This window comes from Selaginella moellendorffii, unplaced genomic scaffold (assembly GCF_000143415.4).
Source record: "Selaginella moellendorffii unplaced genomic scaffold, v1.0 SELMOscaffold_41, whole genome shotgun sequence".
NCBI lineage: Eukaryota > Viridiplantae > Streptophyta > Lycopodiopsida > Selaginellales > Selaginellaceae > Selaginella > Selaginella moellendorffii.
Window position 1 is genome coordinate 620639 of NW_003314302.1, and position 19632 is coordinate 640270.

General features: G+C 46.7%; 3 protein-coding genes across 7 annotated transcripts; all 3 read left to right on the plus strand.

Annotated features, from left to right (window-relative positions):
- The first annotated feature begins 10323 nt into the window (after positions 1–10323).
- On the plus strand, positions 10324–11785 carry LOC9634804 (probable NADH kinase). 2 transcript variants are annotated; one of them, XM_002979421.2, is made up of 5 exons: positions 10324–10442; positions 10536–10781; positions 10869–10952; positions 11010–11161; positions 11219–11785. In XM_002979421.2, exons 1-5 carry the CDS (start codon positions 10341–10343, stop codon positions 11571–11573), a joined length of 939 nt encoding a protein of 312 aa, XP_002979467.1. In that variant the 5' UTR covers positions 10324–10340; the 3' UTR covers positions 11574–11785. The 2 variants fall into 2 exon arrangements, with proteins under 2 accessions (XP_002979467.1, XP_024540289.1); XM_024684521.1 differs by having other exon boundaries at positions 10875–10952.
- Positions 11786–12561: 776 nt separating this feature from the next.
- Positions 12562–14322, plus strand: LOC9634477. Of its 2 annotated transcripts, none has more exons than XM_024684551.1 (2): positions 12562–12667; positions 12825–14322. In XM_024684551.1, exon 2 carries the CDS (start codon positions 13036–13038, stop codon positions 14149–14151), a length of 1116 nt encoding a protein of 371 aa, XP_024540319.1. In that variant the 5' UTR covers positions 12562–12667; positions 12825–13035; the 3' UTR covers positions 14152–14322. The 2 variants fall into 2 exon arrangements, with proteins under 2 accessions (XP_024540319.1, XP_024540320.1); XM_024684552.1 differs by having other exon boundaries at positions 12577–12667; positions 12830–14322.
- Positions 14323–14331: 9 nt separating this feature from the next.
- Positions 14332–16628, plus strand: LOC112349684 (pentatricopeptide repeat-containing protein At3g02330, mitochondrial-like). 3 transcript variants are annotated; one of them, XR_002993465.1, is made up of 4 exons: positions 14332–15107; positions 15156–16029; positions 16082–16191; positions 16247–16358. XR_002993465.1 is itself a non-coding variant. In XM_024684549.1 (4 exons), exons 1-4 carry the CDS (start codon positions 14353–14355, stop codon positions 16529–16531), a joined length of 2019 nt encoding a protein of 672 aa, XP_024540317.1. In that variant the 5' UTR covers positions 14332–14352; the 3' UTR covers positions 16532–16628. The 3 variants fall into 3 exon arrangements, 2 of the variants coding, with proteins under 2 accessions (XP_024540317.1, XP_024540318.1); XM_024684549.1 differs by adding an exon at positions 16470–16628 and having other exon boundaries at positions 15156–16191; positions 16247–16412; XM_024684550.1 differs by lacking the exon at positions 16247–16358 and having other exon boundaries at positions 16082–16240.
- Positions 16629–19632: the final 3004 nt, after the last annotated feature.

Sequence of the window (19632 nt, forward strand, 5' to 3'; positions counted from 1 at the left end):
AGTTAGTATCTGAGACCAATCTTCCAACAAAACTCAATTATAGATAACACTTCATCAAAGAGTGATTCACCAAGTCCAAGACTCAATGAAATCCAACACTACGGTCTAGATGTAACCAAATGATATCGACAAAGGTAGAGTCAACATGTCAACATGGAAAAACCATGTAAGTCTAACGACACGATCCTCCGCAACATCATCCGGTAAAGCAAGCCCATCACTGCTAAATCATCATCGAACAAAGCAAGGGTTAATAGTCCTCGACTAAGTCTACAAGTAATCACTAGTTGTAAAGCAACTAACAATCACTTCTCAACTTGCCTTCACAAGACCCAAACACCAACTCTTTTCATCAAGTTATATATTTGTCCAACATGAACGTGATACCCCAAGTACGAGATAAAAATTCATAGACAAGCATAAACTAAATGACCACTCAAATCCAACTCAACCGTAATAAGTTCACTAATGCATTTAGCCAATAGCTCTGAGCATGCCTTGAAGAGGCTAGCTATGCATAATCAACACTTAGTCGAAACTAAAGTGAAGACCACGAGATGGACTCATATTGGTACACAACCTCCTCATAGACATAGCTATAGTACGAGTACCAACATCTCAACCTCAAACAACTAAGTTGGACATCACCATCTTCAGCCAAGGCACAGGGCCACCAAGACTAAGTCAAGATTAGTGAGAGCTCACTACTCTCATAAAGTCTAATGTAATGCAAAGCACAACCTGCCACCAAGCACAACGCTACAAAAGAAAGGTACAAGGGTCACCTTTCTGAGAAAAGTGCACAGCCATTTTTCTACACCAACTCCAGACTCTATCCAACTCAATTGCCTTAGCCCCAAAAGTCAGCATCCTTTTTGGATCGCATTATACAAACTACTTACCAAGGTCTAAGCTAACCGAAGTCAACTCCAACCCCTTCACTAGTTTGTATTGGCTTACGAAAACAAAATTTTTTTCGGCAAAGTGATCAACAGATCAGCCATTGGAGAAGTCTAAGAAAATTTGTGGAAAATTTCCATCCTAGAAAAAGAATGACTCTCAGTCCAGGATTGCAAACTTTCAAGACTTAACCAACTTCCTCCTACTAACAAGTTCATATAGGTTCACTTCAACGCAAATTCTCATAACCCATAATATGCTTAAGCATTGAACTTCTTTGCCCATTTTTCCGATATCTAACACTGACATCCGCAAATGCAAAGTGAACATCCAAGGCTTGATCACAAAGACCATATTTCCAGATATCCAAATTGCACTAACACTCTTCTTCAACCACCTTCAAGATCCAATGTGAAGCTTAATACACTAACAAGAAAAATGACATGGAAAATCAAGATCTAAGGAAAATTCCTCATCACTCGAATCAACAATGCCACTCCCACTAACATAAGTGCTAGCAATGTCAATGCCTCAACTACACACCTTCTCCATCCAACAATCTACTCCAAGTGCTAACGGATCAACTGATGAGTTATAGCAAATGAATGCTACAACCCTTTTTCCAACACCTTATGGGCAAACTCTCAAGAACAAGGAACCAACTTAAGCTTAGCATAATGGACCACTATCGAGAATCCAGTCAAGGCTACTACAATGCTACTATATGTAAGTAGACTAGCTTCACCATCAACCACCTTGGGGTTGATCATCATTTAACCAAGCAACTTCATAAACATATTACTCATTATCACATGGATATGATATAAGCATCACAATGACTTGATCATCAATTGAGCAACACCATAAGCAATGCCTATATCATTACTTCAAAAGTTTATGTGAGTATGAAGTGTCAACTCAATTCGACAAAATGCAACATAAATGCCACACTCCACCGATAGAGATTTACAACATCGAACACCACTAACTTTTGTTCACAACACAATCAAGCTCATGCCACTCTCTTTTTGACCAAACTCAAAACTAATCCAACACCAAGCTACTCAAGGAGCAATAGCAAGGTTCTCCGGAAAAGAATTGAGCATTGCAACCCAAGTTTCCAATAGCAAGCCTAGACAAAATGGTATAGCACTTCACCGCTATCCATCCCACAACTCACCATTGTAAGACCACTATCTCCAACATGCATCAAGGTAGGGACTCTTGATTGCATAATGTGAACACGAGCAAAGAGTTAACACCTCGTTGCAAATCATCACTCAAAAAGAGAAAATGATTTACATGTTTGATCCTTCATCCCCGATGACTCTCTTTTTGGCCTTATCTTTGACTAAACCTCAAGCTTGCGTTCGCATTGCCTTCAGTTCAATCCAAGAAAAGTTTATGAGAGAGCACGGCAATGATTACTTGAACCAATAGACTAATCCCTACAGTCTTGATTGATCCACTCATAATCATGCCTAGGAAGGATCCACTAGTGCTGTGCTAAATAGCTACGGACTAGCTTATTTGCCACTAATAGCAAACCCAGGGAAGGTTTACTTTCAGCCATGGTACATGGAACAACTCATAGAACCACCATTAGGCTAACATTAATCCTGCCAACTCAAAGTGTAACCTCGAGTTGCTAATGTGCCTCACTTACGAGCCCAAGTGCAAACTCGTGTAATATGGAACAAAAAGGTAACCAAAACCTATCCCAAGGAACCAATGCAAAGTCTTTGCACCAAAACGTGTACCCACTCGAATCATCGTTTTCATCTCTGCGTATGCAACGAGACTAGTTGCCCAATCTCATTGGATAGTTCTCGCCAAGACTCATTCTCTGATACTAAATGTAGCGCACGTGGTTTTGACCCTTTATCCTATGGTGATTTACCATAGGATAACACCACGAAGCGGTACCTAAACCCTCTTTGTGCCACGTGATAGATGCCACGTGTCACATGCCACGTGTCCAAAGGAACGTGGTGTGGAACCTGAGGTTCAAGGCCTTGGGCCTCTGAACGAAGGAATGGTGCCAAACTCCCAAGCGTGAAGCCAAGGAGTGATAGAATCGGACTACGGAGCAACTCCCGAGCTTATAGCCCAAGGAGCGAAGGGACAAGTGCATGGAGCAACTTGGAATAGTCCTAGAGTATCCAGCATCCCAATGCCAGGACCAACATGCAAAACGGAGCCAAACGAAGTCTGGCGCTATTTCAGCATACCAGTGGCCTAATGTGAGGATATGGGTACTCCACCAGCTAGCATGGAATGGAACTTGGGCTTAGAACCAAGCCTGACGCAGAACAAGGACAGGCATGCAAGCGAGAGCTAGACTTTGCCTCAGGTTGGTCAGCCATGCCCGACCTACCCACTATCCTCCCCCCCCTTGAGGAACACACGCTTTGGGCTTTCACCCCAAGCCTCCCTTAGTATCAAGAGTTAGTCTCTGGGACAAGTTTGAAACTTACTAAATATGGAATGTCCCTAGATTGTGAATTTGGACACGGGACGAACACCATTGTGTTCAGGCTGATCTCTACATTCCGTAGATATGCCAAATGAGCAAATCTGGACACTTTCCATAAATAGCATTTGGGACCGAAATGAGACTAACACAAAAGACATGATAGCGAGGGTGTTTGGCAAACACAATAAGCTATCATGTAGTGATATTAAGGGACCAATCTCAATACGCAAGGGTTCTTGTGAAGCTAGTGCAAGACAGAGCAAAAGAGAACTAACAAGCCGGGCCGAGTATGCTTAGCTAAATAGACACTTAGGAATTCCTTCCTTATGCTCATCCGGCCAAGTACAGATGCTAAGCCCAGTTTACTAACACTTGAACAAGAGGGACTAATAAAGGGAACCAGCAATACCGACCTCCTACCATCGTGGCAGTAAGGTAAGAGTGTCTGTAAGGATTGGCCGATAGATAACTTTCGATACCCGAAGTCACATTCGCAACAATGCCATTCCCATTTCTATTAGGATTCATTTCGGATGGGGCTCTCATGAACCTGCCAACTTGACTTCAAGGCATCATGCTTTGGCACATTCAGTGTCTTCACACCATTAGCTCCACGAGCCTACCTTTATGACACTTCTTACTTGTGTCAAGGTCTTTGCCAAGACCAATACAATCATTTCTCATGCCAACTATCTATTAGCACTGCACCATAGAGTTTACACATAATTTTGTGTCAAAGTTGTGTGAGACACAAAATCCCTAGGCCCCAAAGTGGAGCCGGGAAGGGTGCCACGTGGTAGTGGCCGAAGCGAAAGCCAAACGAGCATAACATATTTGGACTAAAAGCTCCGACTTAAAAGGTCGAGAGCGGGAGTGGAACTCCCAATAAAGTGCTTGAGGAGCAAGCACGAGGCAACCAATAAACAAGGCTCCAAAAAGAGACCCAAAAAGGACCAACACATGACACGTGGAAGAGTCTGAGATGGAGTTCGAGATGGAGTCCGAGATGGACGGAGACGGAGTCCGAGATGGACCCGAGTTGGAGTCCGAGATGGACCGAGATGGAGTCCGAGATGGACCGAGATGGAGTCCGAGATGGACCCGAGGTGGAGTCTGAGGTGGAGTCCGAGGTGGAGTCCGAGATGGAGTCCGAGACGGAGTCCGAGATGGAGTCCGAGGTGGAGTCCAAGATGGAGTCCGAGGAGGAGTCCAAGATGGAGTTCGAGATGGAGTCTGAGATGGAATCCAAGATGGACCGAGACGGAGTCCGAGATGGAGTCTGAGATGGACCGAGACAGAGTCCGAGATGGAATCCGAGAAGGACCCGAGATGGAGTCCGAGGTCAAGACTGAGACCAGGACTGAGACTGGGACCGAGACCGAGATCGAGACCGAGGCAAAGGCCGAGACCTAGCCTGAGTTCGAGTCCGAATACTAATACAGGTAGTTGGGTGAAAGCCCAAAGCGATCGTCCCCCAGGGGGGGGCTGTGGGGGCTGCGGGGTGTTCCAAAAGTATAGTAGGGAGAGTGTGGGGGTTGGAGCCCAATGGAGCCAGTTTGGCCAGGAAAGGCCAGTTTGGCCCAGGAAAGGCCAGTTTGGCCTAGGAAAGGCCAATTTGGCCCAGGAAGGCCATGCCCAGTGTTGGGTGATGAATTGACCACTAGGAAGTCCAAGACTAGAGTGAATACCTACCGACAAGCGAGGTAGCTTGGTGAAGTGTTCAAGAGCCGGCTTTAGTTCCCCCGGGAGATCAACTGGCCGATGCTCCCAGTCCAAATGTGGGTGGCACTACCTACTTGGATACCTGGCGTGGCTCAACGGAACCTCGCTCTAAGCCCATGGCTAGAGCACCCAAGGGCAAAAGGCAGGGAGAGTACCCAGGTGGCTCGCGTAAGGCCACGGTGTTCCGAAATGTTGCCCCAAAGTCCCAGACTGTGGGAAGGAAGAGGAGCAGACCTCTAGCATAGTGACTAAGGACATAGTCACATGGTGAGGAAGTCCCAGAGGACCATGGGACCTAGTGGTCGGGCCTGCGGGCCTTGATCTAGTGGCAGTGTCGGCAAACATGGCCATGGACAGAAAAGGGACTTGGTAGGAATTGACAAAGGGATATTGGGGAAGGCTATTCCCCATGTCTGTGGGCATCCTAAGGATGCTAAGGAGTGAATCTGGGTTGACCACTCGTGGACAAATGGCCCAGTCTTGGAGAGACAGGATTGTGATGCAAGTGGTATTGGACTACTAGTGCGGCAAAGGTGAATGGGCATGGCCTTAGCGTAACAGGCTGATATGTCAGTGGTACCTTTGGGTGTCGGTCTTGGGACCGGACACGTGGAGCACTTGGACTAAGTGCAAGTGATGACCATCCTCGGGGCTAGCAAGTCCCAAGTCTTGAATTGGACTTAAGGAGGTTGTGAATGAGACTCCTCCAAGTGGTCAAAGGTGTGGTTAAGTGACTAAAGTAGAATGGAAAATTTAGTCGCTTACAAGTTGCTTTTTTCTGGGAACCTCTTTCCCATAACTTTAGTATGGCATATTCTGCTATCAATGAAAAACCCACTATTCTTACACTTAGATTTTATGATCCTCTCCATCCTTTATGGGGTACAACACACCTCAGTTCAAATGCTTCTAATAGTCCTCTAGGACCATTTCTTGACTCCACTCGAGTCATCTAGCTTTTTGGACTTCACCAATCCGACGACCTATAAGGTCCCATTTCTGAGGTGCCAGCCCATTAGAATACAGTTTTGTGTATTCATATCTTACTCACAAGGACCATCTTTCCAAGTGTTGCTCTAACACTTGATTATTCCTCGTTTTCTATGGGCTACTCTCACTTTTTAGGACTATCCATCCATATGATGAGAATACCGACTCATCCTCTGAACACTAACTCCTTGGGTTTGTTCCAACATTTATAAAAGGTAGCCCCAGCTACCACTTCAAGAACTCGTGTCCTCATCCATATTTGACCTCTCACAGTCATTAGTTCCGATCTTCAATTCATAAGTACCAACATTAACTATATGAGGATAATCTTGTTTTGGAGTCCCTATCTTTCCCGTGATCCCAACTATAGTTGTTTACCACAACTACATTAGCCAGTTTGCTAAGTTAAATGCTCATTTGGATCACATCCTCAACTCTCCGAGGAAACCCTTATACTGTTCCCAAGATCCCAATTATTGACCCTTATCTATCTACCACCTCATCTACAAGTTCACACATGAACTGTAGTGGAGAGCCATGTCTTCCCGACTTGCCACTCCCCAAGGATAGGCCCACTCCTAGGACCTTTTGATACTAACACCAGTGTGATATACTTGAACATCAATAAAAGTTGAACTAAGGAACAGATCTGATACCAAATTGTAAACGACTAAATTTTTCATTATACTTTAGTCACTTAACCACACCTTTAACCACTTGGAGGAGTCTCACTCACAACCTTCATAAGTCCTATTTTGGACTTAAGGACTTGCTAGCCCCAAAAATGACATCCATGCCACTCAACCATTACACTTGGTCCAAGTGCTCCGCGTGTTCGATCCCATAACCGACCCCCCAAGGTACCACTAACATACCAGCCCGTTACACTAAGGCTATGCCTATTCACCTTGGTCACAACGGTGGTCCAACACCATCTACATCATAGTCTCGTCTCTCAAAGACTGAACCATTTGTCTATGAGTGACCATCCTAAGTCCAAGCATCCTTAAGATGCCTATAGACATGGGGAACAGTCTTCCCCAATATCCCTTTTACAATCCCCACAAAGTCCTTTTTCTGTCCATGGCCATATTTGCCAACACTACCACTAGGACAAGGCATATAGGCCTGACTACTAAGTCCCACTGTCCTCTGGGACTTCCTCACCATATGACACTATCATTGGTCACTACACTAGAGGACCACTTTTCTTCCTTTCTATAGTCTGGGACTTTGGGATAACATTTTGGAACATTGTGGCCCTACGTGAGCCTCATGGGTACTCTCCCCACCTTCTGCCTTTGGGTGCTCTAGCCATGGGCTTAAAGATAGGTTCCATTGAGCCACGCAAGGTATCCAAGTAGGTAGTGCTACCCACACTTGAACTGAGAGCATTGACCATTTGATTTCCCAAGGGAACTAGAGTCGGCTTTTGAACACTTCACCAAGGTACCTTGCTTGTCAGTCCATATTCACTCTAGCTTTGGACTTCCCAATGGTTATCCTATCACCCAACACTTGGGTATGGCCTTCCTGGGCCAAACTAACTTGTCCTGGCCAAATTGGCTCCACTGGAGTCCTCCCCCTACTATATTTTTGGAGCTCACCAAACCCCCCAGGGTCTGGGAGATGAACGCTTTGGGCTTTCACCCTCGGACTCGAACTCAAACTCAGACTCGAACTCAAGCTCGGACTTAGACTTGGACTCGGGCTCGAACTTGAATTCAAACTTGGACTTGGCTTTGGCCTCAATCTTGGTCCCGGTCCCGATCTCAATCTCAGTCTTGACCTCGAATTCCATCTCAGGTCCTTCTCAGACTCCATCTCGGATTCCATCTCGGGTCCACCTTGGACTCCATCTCGGGTCCATCTCAGACTCCATCTCGGACTCCATCTCAAGTCCATCTCATACTCTATCTTGGACTCCATCTCGGACTCCATCTCAGACCTTCCACGTATCTTGTGTTGGTCCTCCTGTGCCCCTTTTCTAGAGACTCACTTATTGCTCACTTTGTGTTTGTTTCTCAAGCACTTCGTTAAGAGTTCCAATCTTGCTCTTGACCTTTCATGTCGGAGCTTTTAGTCCAAATCTGTTACGCTTGTTTGGCTTTCACTTCAGCCACTACCATGTGGCACCCTTTCGATTCTATTTTGGGGCTTAGGGATTTGTGTCTCACAACCTATAGATCTATTAATGCCTCCTTTTGATATTCCTCTAGATCCTAGCTCATCCATGAGAGATCCCTAATAGTCTTCCATCATTCCAAGAGAAGGAGATGATATGAGGTTTAAATATATGGTTACGATGCTGTATATTAATATTGGTGTACTATGATTTTGGTAGCTGTCGGATTGGTTTCAATCTGGACCACTCACTTTTATATATAAACTAGGGTTTTTGGGCTAATTGATATGCATATTTCTTGTATTGCCTTTTTATATTCCATACACTCATACTTTTAGTTTTTTATTTTTGCTTAACCAAACTTGCTATGGTAATATATTTTATTTTTTTTAAAATATTCTAAATTTGTTATTAATTTTAGATTAATCTAGGCATCTTTACGATATAATTGGGTGGCTCTGCTATTCAAGTATGGCTTTGGTTCAAAATTAAGGTTTCAAGTTTGGTTTGAGTATTTCACAACTATATTATAGAGTTGCAAATGGTTCATTAGAATTCTATAGTCAATTGATTTTTATATCATGATTTTGGGTTTCTTTTAGTCATGGTTGTTAGCAACTACATTAGTAATTCTATAGGAGTTTCAAGTTTTTGTAATAGTTATATTTAACCAATAAGCTAATTATAGTATTATACCACAACTATCAATTTGGACTGAATCTAGCCCATCTATTCTTATGTATAAGTAGCAGGGGTTTAAGGCCTAATTAATATACCTATTTCCATATCCATATAAACATAATTATAATTTATAAATAAAAAATTACTCTTATTGCATATCAGTAGAATAAACTTGAATATACTGGGAAGTATTTATAAAATTTATAAATTATAATACAAGATCAATTTAATCAAATTATATGGTAAAAAATCCTAGAATAGCCAAGCATATATCTGTTTTAAAACCCAGCTTCTAAAGATAAAATAATTTGCAACGTGTTGCATGTAGTACACTTGATTTTCTTAATAGTGGTATTATTTCTACTTATTATTCTAATTGATCAAATAAAAATTTATAATTTATAAATACAAGATTAATTTTATTATATATCAACTATTAGATGGTAAACTAAAAATAATATACTATAAAGTGTGTATGAAATTTTATAAATTATAAAAATGTTTATTTATTATAAATACAAGCTTAATCTAAATGAATTACAACCATTAGATGGTAGAATATCTTAGAATATCTAAGCATATTCTAAATATATCCACTACTATCCCATTCCTCTACAGATTTGTTTAATCAAACCAAGGAGAACATAGTAGAAAGTGTTTAAACAAGTTTATAAATTATAAAAACAAAATTAATCTAAATGAATAACAACCATTATATGGTAGAATATCCTAGCATAACCCAATTTATTCTTAGTATATTCATTACCATCCTAATCCCCCTACTGTTTGCTTAAGCAAACCAAAATAAACTAATAAAAAGTAAAACGATTTAAGATTATAAACATTATAAAATGAATTAACCTAAAACATAATATGCTAAGAATATTTAAAACTCTCAACACAGCAAACCAAAAATAATGTTAACACAGTGAAGGTTAATGAAGACATAAGATTATTTTTTAATGACTATGCATTAAAAATAAGGAAATAATAATAATTTTTTTTAATGTATTTACTTAAAATTAAAATTTAAAATAGAATTACAAGTATGTTTTTGTATGTTTATTTCAATTATATTGATGTCACTATTTTAGTGTTAATCATATGATTTATAAGTTTTTATAGGAGAGGAGTTGAAAATATATTTTATTTGAAATAAAAAATTAATATTTAAATTTAAGTAATTACCTACTTTTACAAGAGTTTCCTGTTCTCACGGCTGGTATGGTCGGCATTCCTGCCTTCCATTGCCCCAGATGGGATTTTCGAGCCAGGGGAATTAGATCGGTCGGGCCTAAAACCCGTGCTCTTCCGCTAGCAGTAGATTCCAGCCAGGGGGATTGGATTGCATGCATTTTGTAAATAGGTTTTTGTATCATGTATCTAACTGAAATCTTTGTCAAAATAACATTTTAGGGTTCTTGCGGGTGTAGGGTTTTAGGATGAATGAGGCGCGTCCTGGTGCTGCTGAAGCGAAGCGCATACGATCTCTACGTCGCGCGCCATCGGGATCCGGCATTCGTCAACGGGAGCGCCGAAAAAACGAAGGTAGAGCCCGCGGATGTTTTCTTGCAAATCTATGGACATTGCGAGTAGGAATTCTAACTCTTCTTCTTCGTGCTTCTAATTCGCGACCTCCAGGTGGTTGAAAATCTTTTAGATCGGCACAGAGTACATGAATCCACGGTGCAGAAATGCAAGGATGTCCTTGCAAACATGTCCCTGTCCTGGGACTTGCTTCTTCGGGATGAGCTACACTCACCTATACGAAATGTGGACCTTGTTGTCACCGTGGGAGGGGATGGAACTTTGCTACAAGCGAGTCACTACTTGGACGATTCCATTCCCGTTCTTGGAGTAAACTCGGATCCAACCAAGACCGACGAGGTTCGTGTGTGCCTAAAGTTTTAATCTAGTCAAGTTCTATGCTAACTTTTTTTCATCTTTTTTTTTTCTTTGGCGTGGTTTTCTAAGGTGCAGGAGCAGCAGATGGAGGAGTTTGATGCTACACGAAGTCGAGGATACTTCTGCGCTGCTACCAGCGAGGATTTCGAGCAGGTTTTTGATTCCTCCAAGCTTTCCACTCGGAAAAACAATGAAAGTTCTTTGTTTCAGGTGCTAGGCAAAGTCATCAGTGGCAAACTCCAACCAAAAACTCTACGGAGGATTTCTACTACAATCGATGGTACTTTGTTCTCGACTCCCGCTCTCAATGACGTTTTGCTCGCTCATCCAAATCCAGCTGCCGTGAGCCGATGCACTTTCAGGTTCGTGTTGTTACTTTTTTTCTTCTTTGTCTATGTTTTGACGTTGTTTGATTCCAGCGTCGTCAACCAGCAAACAAAGTCGGGGTCCTTGATACACTCTCGCTCCAGTGGCTTGCGCGTTTGCACGGCGGCTGGATCGACCGCCGCGACGCTCTCGGCTGGAGGATTTGCAATGCCGCTGGAATCGAAAGAGCTCCAGTACATGCTGAGAGAGCCGATCCTTCCACACCCCAAGCAGAAGAATCTGATGCACGGTTTCGTTGGCTCAACCGAGGCTATTCAAGTTACTTGGGGCTGTCGCCAGGGATCCATCTATTTTGATGGCGCTCACGTCTCGGCTCCCATCAAGTTTGGCACTGTCGTGACGATCTCGGCGAGTGGACCTCCTGTCAAAGTTTTCCTCGAGCAGTGATCACAGAACTCAAGAACAGAAACGATCATCGTTTCAGTGACAACATGCGGAGATTTCAAGCGAAGACTGACTTTATAATCTGATGATCGACCATCACTTGAAGCAAAAGCGAAAGGGAAAGCTAGATCGATCAAATGAAACTTTTTCGCTTCATCAATGTACATAGCTGGACGGTTTGATTGATAAAATCTTAAAACTACCAACTTTTGCGAGCTCCATTTAACCTCCAAGCTGTGACCTTGCAGCAGCCATTTTTACGCCATGGAAGCTATTAGAATGGTCCTTCTCCACCTTATCCCGCAATCTCTACAAGCAAAAACAACCACAATTATTTTTCTTTTTTACAGCCTATAAAATATAATATATATATATATTTTTGGATCAAGAAGAATGTTGGAAACAATAATTCATCCATATGAGAATGTCTTGCCTTTACAGGTAAAAATTAACTGTCTTGTGCAATTGTGGGAGCTACTCCAGGGCATGATGCCTTGCAGGTAAAGGAAGATCACATGAATCACAGAGCGAATATGCCCACCACCTTTCTTTTGCCAAGAATAAAATATGTAAAAAGCGCAAGGGAATGTTTTGATGAATTTTGTTCTGGTATTCCAACCACCAGAATTGGCTTCCAAGGTTGGTACTTCATCATGATCAAAAAATTTTAATACAATGTGTTAGCTGTTATTGTCCAAACAATCATCCATCCGAGTTAAAGAGCACAGCGTTAGTTTTTTTTTACCTGTCCAGGCTGGAGCCGTACAGGTGCAGCGTTGGCAGGCGGTGACCACGACCGACAGGTGGCGCATGGATCTAGCGGCCAGCATGGCGCCACGCCAGCACGACTCAGTCCCGGCCGTTGGATCGCCTGGCAAGCACTAGAGACAGGGAGCTTCTCACGGGGACCGCGCGGTGTACTGCGCGGGGAACTCGCGCAGTGTAGTTTTTTCACATGGAGCTCACCGCGCGGGGCCATTGTATTCTCTTCCTCTGTTCTAGGATTTTGGGCATTTCAATGGCGGAGTGGAAGAGCATGGCGCCGCGAAGAACAGGCGATGCCGAGGCGATGCCGCTCCAATGCGGATGGGAATGAGGTCGGTCTCCTGTCTTGCTCGATTCGATTCCTGGAAATCTTCGATTGCGCGCGTCGCAATCGCGGGATAATCCCAGGCCTGCATGCCAGGGCTTGGTGAAATTCCTCCTCAATCGACACAGGGATTCACTCTCTCTCTCGATTTTTCTTCCTTCCAGCGCAGGTCTCCCCCCCAGGACGGCATTGGAATGCCTGCGCGATACAATGCTGGAGCCATGGCGGCCAGCGATCTCCAGGCCAAGAGGAGCCGCCGGCTAGCCGCCCGATTGGAAGGGGAGCGCCATGAGTTTCACGAAGAGCGGCAAAGGTTAGCGTCTCAGTAGCTCCATCAATCGTAGCTGGGCAACGTAGGGGGGAATTTTATAATTAATGGCAGGGAAGGGAAGAAGAGATAGAAATGGAAGAAGGAAGCGATCAGAAGAGCTGGGCAGAGTGGCAGCCAAATACTCAGCGGTGGCAGCTCTACTGGCGCTACTCACATTGATCGTCACACCCGCGACTGGCCGAGAGCTCCAAGACGATGATCCATCGCGGAAGGATTTTTCTCATTGGAAACTCTTGGAGGACAACGAGAACGTCGTCAAGGAAGAAGTGGAAGATAAGTTGGCCGACTTGGACAGGATCCTCCAGAGCAGCGCCTTCGCTTCATTCGGCCACCCGGTAGTCACAGGCCAAATCTACGACGTCTCGGTGAGGAATTCCTCGCTGAGCTCGCGGGTGATGGTGAGGACGGTCAGGCTCAAGATGGGAAGCTTGGTTCATCGCGGTTTCACTCTCGAGGAGTTTAGCATTCCAACGCGGGCGGGGCCATTCGGGGTGGCGAGGATAGTTCTCGTCTACCGACGATTCATCGGCAAGCTCTACGAGCCCAGGGATCTGATCATCGTTTCTCCGGTTCTCGGGATCAAAGTCTACGACGCAGTGAATCTCTCGGCGACCAACGCTCCCGAGCTGGATTTCGTTTCGAGAGGCCTGGACAACGTCACCGTCCGGATCCCAGTCTCCAGAACCGACGTCACCGGCGTTCCTCAGTGCGCCACCTTTGACGCGCTTGGAAACGTTTCCGTGAGCAGCGTGACGAGCTCCTCATCGCCGGGAGCGTCCTCGTACGTGTGTTCTTCCAGAAACTTGGGAGACTTCGCGCTGGTGGTGCCACTGGGATCGATTGCTCCGGCTTCCGGCCCGGCCGCCGCTCCACTGCCGCTAGCTGCTTCGCCGCCACCACCCGGAAGATCTCGGCGGCGGAGGTCGAGGAAGTGGAGGGTGATCCTGGGAGCTGTTCTTGGCAGCGTCGCGGGGCTGGTTTTGCTGGGCTTGATCGCCGTGGCCGCGACGAGGTACCGCAGGAAATCGAAGCTCTCGAAAATGGAGCAGCACTCCGATCGAGGAGAGATGCTCCAGACGTCGCTCATCGGTGGAAGCAGGGCGCCGATCGCTGGTGCTTCTCGTACCAGGCCAGTGCTGGAATCCGACTACGCTGCTTGATCCTGATCGATCGATCCAATCGCGAAGAAAAAGAGTGTCAGTTCCTGATGATCCAGCTCCCTCATCGATCCTTCTGATTTTTTTGTGCTTTGTTCTTCTCTTCACGAATTTGTTTCTATATGTATTGACTATCTTGTGTGTTCCAAGCGAATAAGACTGGGTTCCATTTCATTTGATGGTATTCTAGGGTTTATCCAAGAAATGCTCGATGCCGGGAGCAATCTCGATCGATTCGAGCAGCGGAGTCTCCATCTCGGCAACAAATCGGTGAGCATCCACGGCAGGAGTGGAAATGTGGCCGGCGCGCGCGAGGTCTTCGATCGCATGCCGTGGCGCAGCGTCGTTTCTTGGAATTCCTTGATGCTGAGCTACGCCGAGAATATGAGAGGGGAGATCGCGCTGGAAATCTTCCACAGGATGAAGATCGAGGGCGGCGAGCCGGATTCTCATAGCTTTGTGGCCGCGATCAAGGCGTGTGGCAGTGTGATTGATCCGGAATCGATGGCGCGAGGGTTGAATCTCCACAGCGAGGCGATCGAGATCGGCTGGGACTCCAACACTTTTGTGGCGACGAGCTTGATCAACATGTATGGGAGATTGAAGAGGTTGGATCACGCGAGACGGGTACTCGAGGCCATGGATCCAGGGAAAAGAAACGTTGTGGCGTGGAACACACTGATTCTTCGCTACGCTGAGAATGGCGATGGAGAGCTCGCATTGGAGCTCTTCGATCGGATGAGAAACGAAGAAAGCTGCGGTCCAGATGCTCGAACTTTCGCTGCTGCTGCCAAGGCTTGTGCTGCCATCGCCACGACAGGAAAATTCAATAGCGAGAAGAAGAAGAAGATTAATTTCATCGATGGAGAGCTCGTGAAGAGGGGCATGGAGATCCACGAGCTGGCTTCCAAGCGTGGCTTGGACACCGACACCTACGTTGGAAACTCTCTGGTAAATATGTATGTCAAGTTTGAGAAACTTGTGGAAGCTAAGCGTGTGTTTGACAGGATTTCTCATCGCAGCGTCGTCTCTTGGAACTCTCTTCTTCTCGGGTATGCTCAGAGTGCTAGTCACAGCGGCTTGGCCTTGGATCTCTTGGGAAAAATGCTAGCACGGGGAACTCGAGGCTGCCAGCCGGATGGCCGGACTTTCGTTGCTGCGGCTCGAGCATGCGCTTGTCTTGCCGACAGAGAAGGCCAGACTCGAGTCGGGGACAAGCTGATGAAGATCACGTCCTTGGAGCAGGGAATGTTTTTTCATTCTCGCGCAGCCACAAGTTTACGTGACGGTGAGGTCGACATCTTCGTGGCAAGCTCTCTGGTGGACATGTACATGAAGTGTGGGAGTCCGCAGGATGCCAGACACGTCTTTGACAGGATGCCGCAGCGTAGTGTGGTTTCCTGGACAGTTTTGATGGCGGGGTACGTCGAGAATGGGGAAGCCGAGCTGGCTTTGGAGGTTTTTACGCTCATGCAAGCAGAAGCGGCCGAGGAAGTGGTTCCAGCGGCATTTGTTCCGGCAGCCAAGGCTTGCACTGTTCTAGCGGCCAGAGAAGTTCCAAAAGAAGTCGATGGAAGAAGAAGGCCTGTGAAGATGAAGTCGCTGGAGATGGGAATGGCGATTCATTCCCGGGCCGGAGAAGCTGAGACCGACGATTTCCTCGCGAGCGCTCTCATCGACATGTACTCCAAGTGCGCGAGCGTGGTGGACGCCTTGAAAGTTTTCGACAAGATGGTCCACCGCGACGTGGCGTCGTGGAATGCGTTAATTCTGGCCTGCGCTGACAACGAGCAAGACGAGCTTGGTTTGGAGCTACTCCGGCTCATGCAGGATGGTGGCGACTGCGCACCAAACTCTCGAACCTTCGCTGCTGCGCTCAAGGCCTGTGGTAATTCTCTCCTGAAGTGCAAGGCTCTAACAGCAGTTCTTGCAGAAACTTTCAGACATACCAGCAGTGGTCCTGGCCCTGGGAGCGATTGTTTTCTAGATGCTGCTCTCGTCGACGCTTGTAGCAAATGTGGGAGTATGCTCGGCGCTCAACAGGTATTTGATTCAATCTCTAAGCCGGACTTGGTTATCTGGAATGCGTTGATCGCAGGATACAGTCGTCAAGGAGATGCCGCGCGCGTTTTTCGTCTCTTCCATCAGATGCAAGACGAAGGCATACGAGCGGACGAGGCCACCTTTGTGGCTCTCCTCACGGCATGCAGCCATGCCGGGCTGGTCGAGCGAAGCAAAAAGTATTTCGGCGAGATGCGCACAAGGTATGGTGTGAATCCTGGTCGCGAGCATTGCAGTTGCATGGTCGATATACTTTGCAGAGCTGATGAACTGGACGACGCTGTGGCCATGGCCGAGTCCATGCCTCGTGAAGGAGGAGTGAGTGCTGTGGCATGGATGGGAGTTTTAAGTGCCTGCTCCAAGTCTGGAAACGTTGCTCTGGGAAGGCTGGCATTCGACGCGTTGTTGAAAATGGACAAAGCCGGCGACGCAGCTTACCAGATGATGGCAAGCTTATATGAAAGAAGGTAAGAACTTGGAAATCTTCTAGACGATGCTCAAGCAAGCCTTGATCAGGACCGCTATGGAGCTCTTTCTTTCCAGCAGTTCTTGCAGAAGTGCCGAGATTGTCGCGCTCTATCACAAGTCCGGAAAAAAGTGGACGGTCGCAACTAGCAGCACGCGATTGAAACTCTCCGCTGGAATCATCCAAACGTTTTCTCTCCCATTTGGATCCTGGAAGAAGGTATCGATCGATAGATCGACCAAGCAAACAAATGGAATTTTGTTTACCTTAACAGGCCGTGCGGTGGTAAGAACCAAGTCGACCTCGTACTTTCTTTTCTCCGGCCCAAATCCAGCACTGGACTTGCATTGCTCTGGATCAGTGCTGAAGAAGCTCGCGAGCAAGGCCTTGCGATCTATCCCATCCCTGATGTAACGCATGCTCTCATCCCTGTTTGATCCAAGGAAGAGATACGTGAATGGACCATCTTGCCTGTCCGGCAGTATGTTATCCACGGTGGCTGTGCTAGAGAAAAAGAATTGAGGGAGAAGGATCAAAGAATTCCAGAAGCATACCATACCTCTCCGCGTGAGCACTGATCTCGCGATGGATTCCGACCGGCAATGCGCTACGAATCGGCGAAATATTTCCATGAGCGAGGGGTTGAAGAGGATCTTGTCCGGCTGCGCAATCTGCCAGCGGCTATGGCGGAGCATGCGATCGATGGACTGCATCACGAACGCCGGGTGGATTAAGGAGCGAACGAGCGGCTCGACTGGAGATACAGGCGCCGGCATCGCGATCGCGTAATTCGTCGTCTCCGCCTGGAACGATCTCGATCGAAAACAATAGAAAAAGCAAGAAAGAAAAGATTTCGTGCAAGGATAGAAATCTTGCTCGCTCACCGCGGAAGAGTTTATCGCCATCACAGGCATTGCTCCATCGCTGCCAAGCTAGGTCTTGTGCGATGAATATTTCTCCCGCGGATTCTTTGAGCAAGGAAATCACCGTCGGATGGAATCCAACGGTTTGTGTTTGACATCCTCTGCCACCGTCGGATACCATCCAACGGCTCCATTTGAAACACCACTTTATACCGTCCGATGGAATCCAACGGTTTGTGCTGGTTGTGCTACCTCCACCGTTCGATACCATCCAACGGCGTTATTAGGACGAATTTCTCTCTCGCTCTAGCGCGGACGCTACTGTGGGATCGCGCCGCTGTATCCAAGCCTCTTGGACGAGCTCCGCCACTTCGCGCTCTCCAGATCATCGGCCGGGGCTTGCATCACTCTCGACAAGGCGCGTTACGATGTTTGGGAATCAGTGTCCACCGAGCACTTTGAGTTCTTCGGCGCTTCTTTCGTTGCTCTGGCGCTGGATCTTTGCCGCTACTCCGAGGTCGAGGATGCTCCTATGGCAGTCGGGTGGGATCAACTGGATTCTTTCCTTTGAAAGCTGGAAGATCTCTTTCTTTCTTCGATCTAAACCAGATTGTAGGGCCTCAAGAGGCAGAATGAGAGCGGGACTATCGTCGTCGACCGAGAGGCAATCGATTTACGTAAGTTCTAGTGCCAGCTCTCTCCATTTCTCGACGCTTGAACGTGATCCAGGACTTTGTGAGATGCATCGCCAGTTGAAGCTTCACGATCCTGTGAGCTCGCAACACGAGCTCGTCGAGGTCTCTCGCGACGATGTGTTCGAGTGACGGAGCCTCTCTGCCAGCTTTTCTTTACGTGGCTCTTGGCGAAGCCTGAGCGCTTTCAATCAAGCCGTGGAGGTGCTCAAGTACATCCTCCGTCATACCAGCATCAGCGATGCGGATCGACAGGGGCCGATGAAGCTGCCCATGCCGCCACAGCTTGCGGAGGAGCTGCCAGTGGACCTGGCAATAGTGTTTGCTCTCAACTCGAACAAGCAGAATGTCATGAAGCCACTCTCCTCGGCCGGTCTGGAGCAGCTGGAGAGCTGGCTTTGGTTTCGGATGGGGACGATACATCAAGCGCTGCCATTCAGGATATACCAAGCCTGCCAGCATCACTCATCCAGAAGCTCATTCAAGTTATTGTTAGCTCCATTGTTTCTTTCAGCTTTCACTAACAAAATAGAGCTCGTTTGGATGCAGGACGTAAAGGCTGCAGATGGTGATTTTCAAGTAGTGACGATCGCGAGCAGAGGCTTCAATGAGCTCGTCACCAAAATGGAGGTCCACTCGTCGGTTTTGGAGCTCGAGTGCAGTGAAACAACGGTGATCATGGCTCGGCTCTTCCACTCGTGGCTGCGCTGCTGCGGCGGCCAGTTCAAGCACAAGCTCATGGTCGATCAGATCAGCAAGGACTACACCCTGATGGGATGGCCGCCATGCAAGAACTTGTCGCTCCTGCAGGAGGTGCGATCAACTTTGATCATGAGCAGCCATGGGTTTTTACCGCTCGAACAAGCTCGGGACCGATACAAGATATGGATGCGGAGTGTCCCCGAGCGCCTCCGAAATCTCAAGTGCGACAAGAGCTTTGCAACTTTGTGGCTGCGGTGAGCATGGAAGACATAGACTGCAGTAACTCGAGCTATATAAGCATGGAGATCCTGGAGCAAATGCGCTGCCATGCAGCTGCAGGAAGATACCACCTCTTGAGGCCACTCCTTGGTGAGGATGAATCTAGCGAGGATGGCGGCGCAAGTCATGTGGTTAGACATTTTGTGGAGGTTCTGCAATACATTCTCTTTTTTTCTTCGATGTCCTCTTAACCTTATGTTGCAGGAGTTGCGATCCTGGAAGCGTAGTGACATCTGGAGCGACGTTGAAAACTTTTGGGAGGACAGCTACGACTATATGGTGCCAGATTACTATAGTGCTGATTTTCCAGGTCGATCAAGTCCCATAATTTGGAAGTTCTCTCTTAAACCTTCCTGGTAAACTGGTCATGTAGGCGCTATGAGACACTATGTGGAGCATCACTTGGCAAAGGCAACAATAG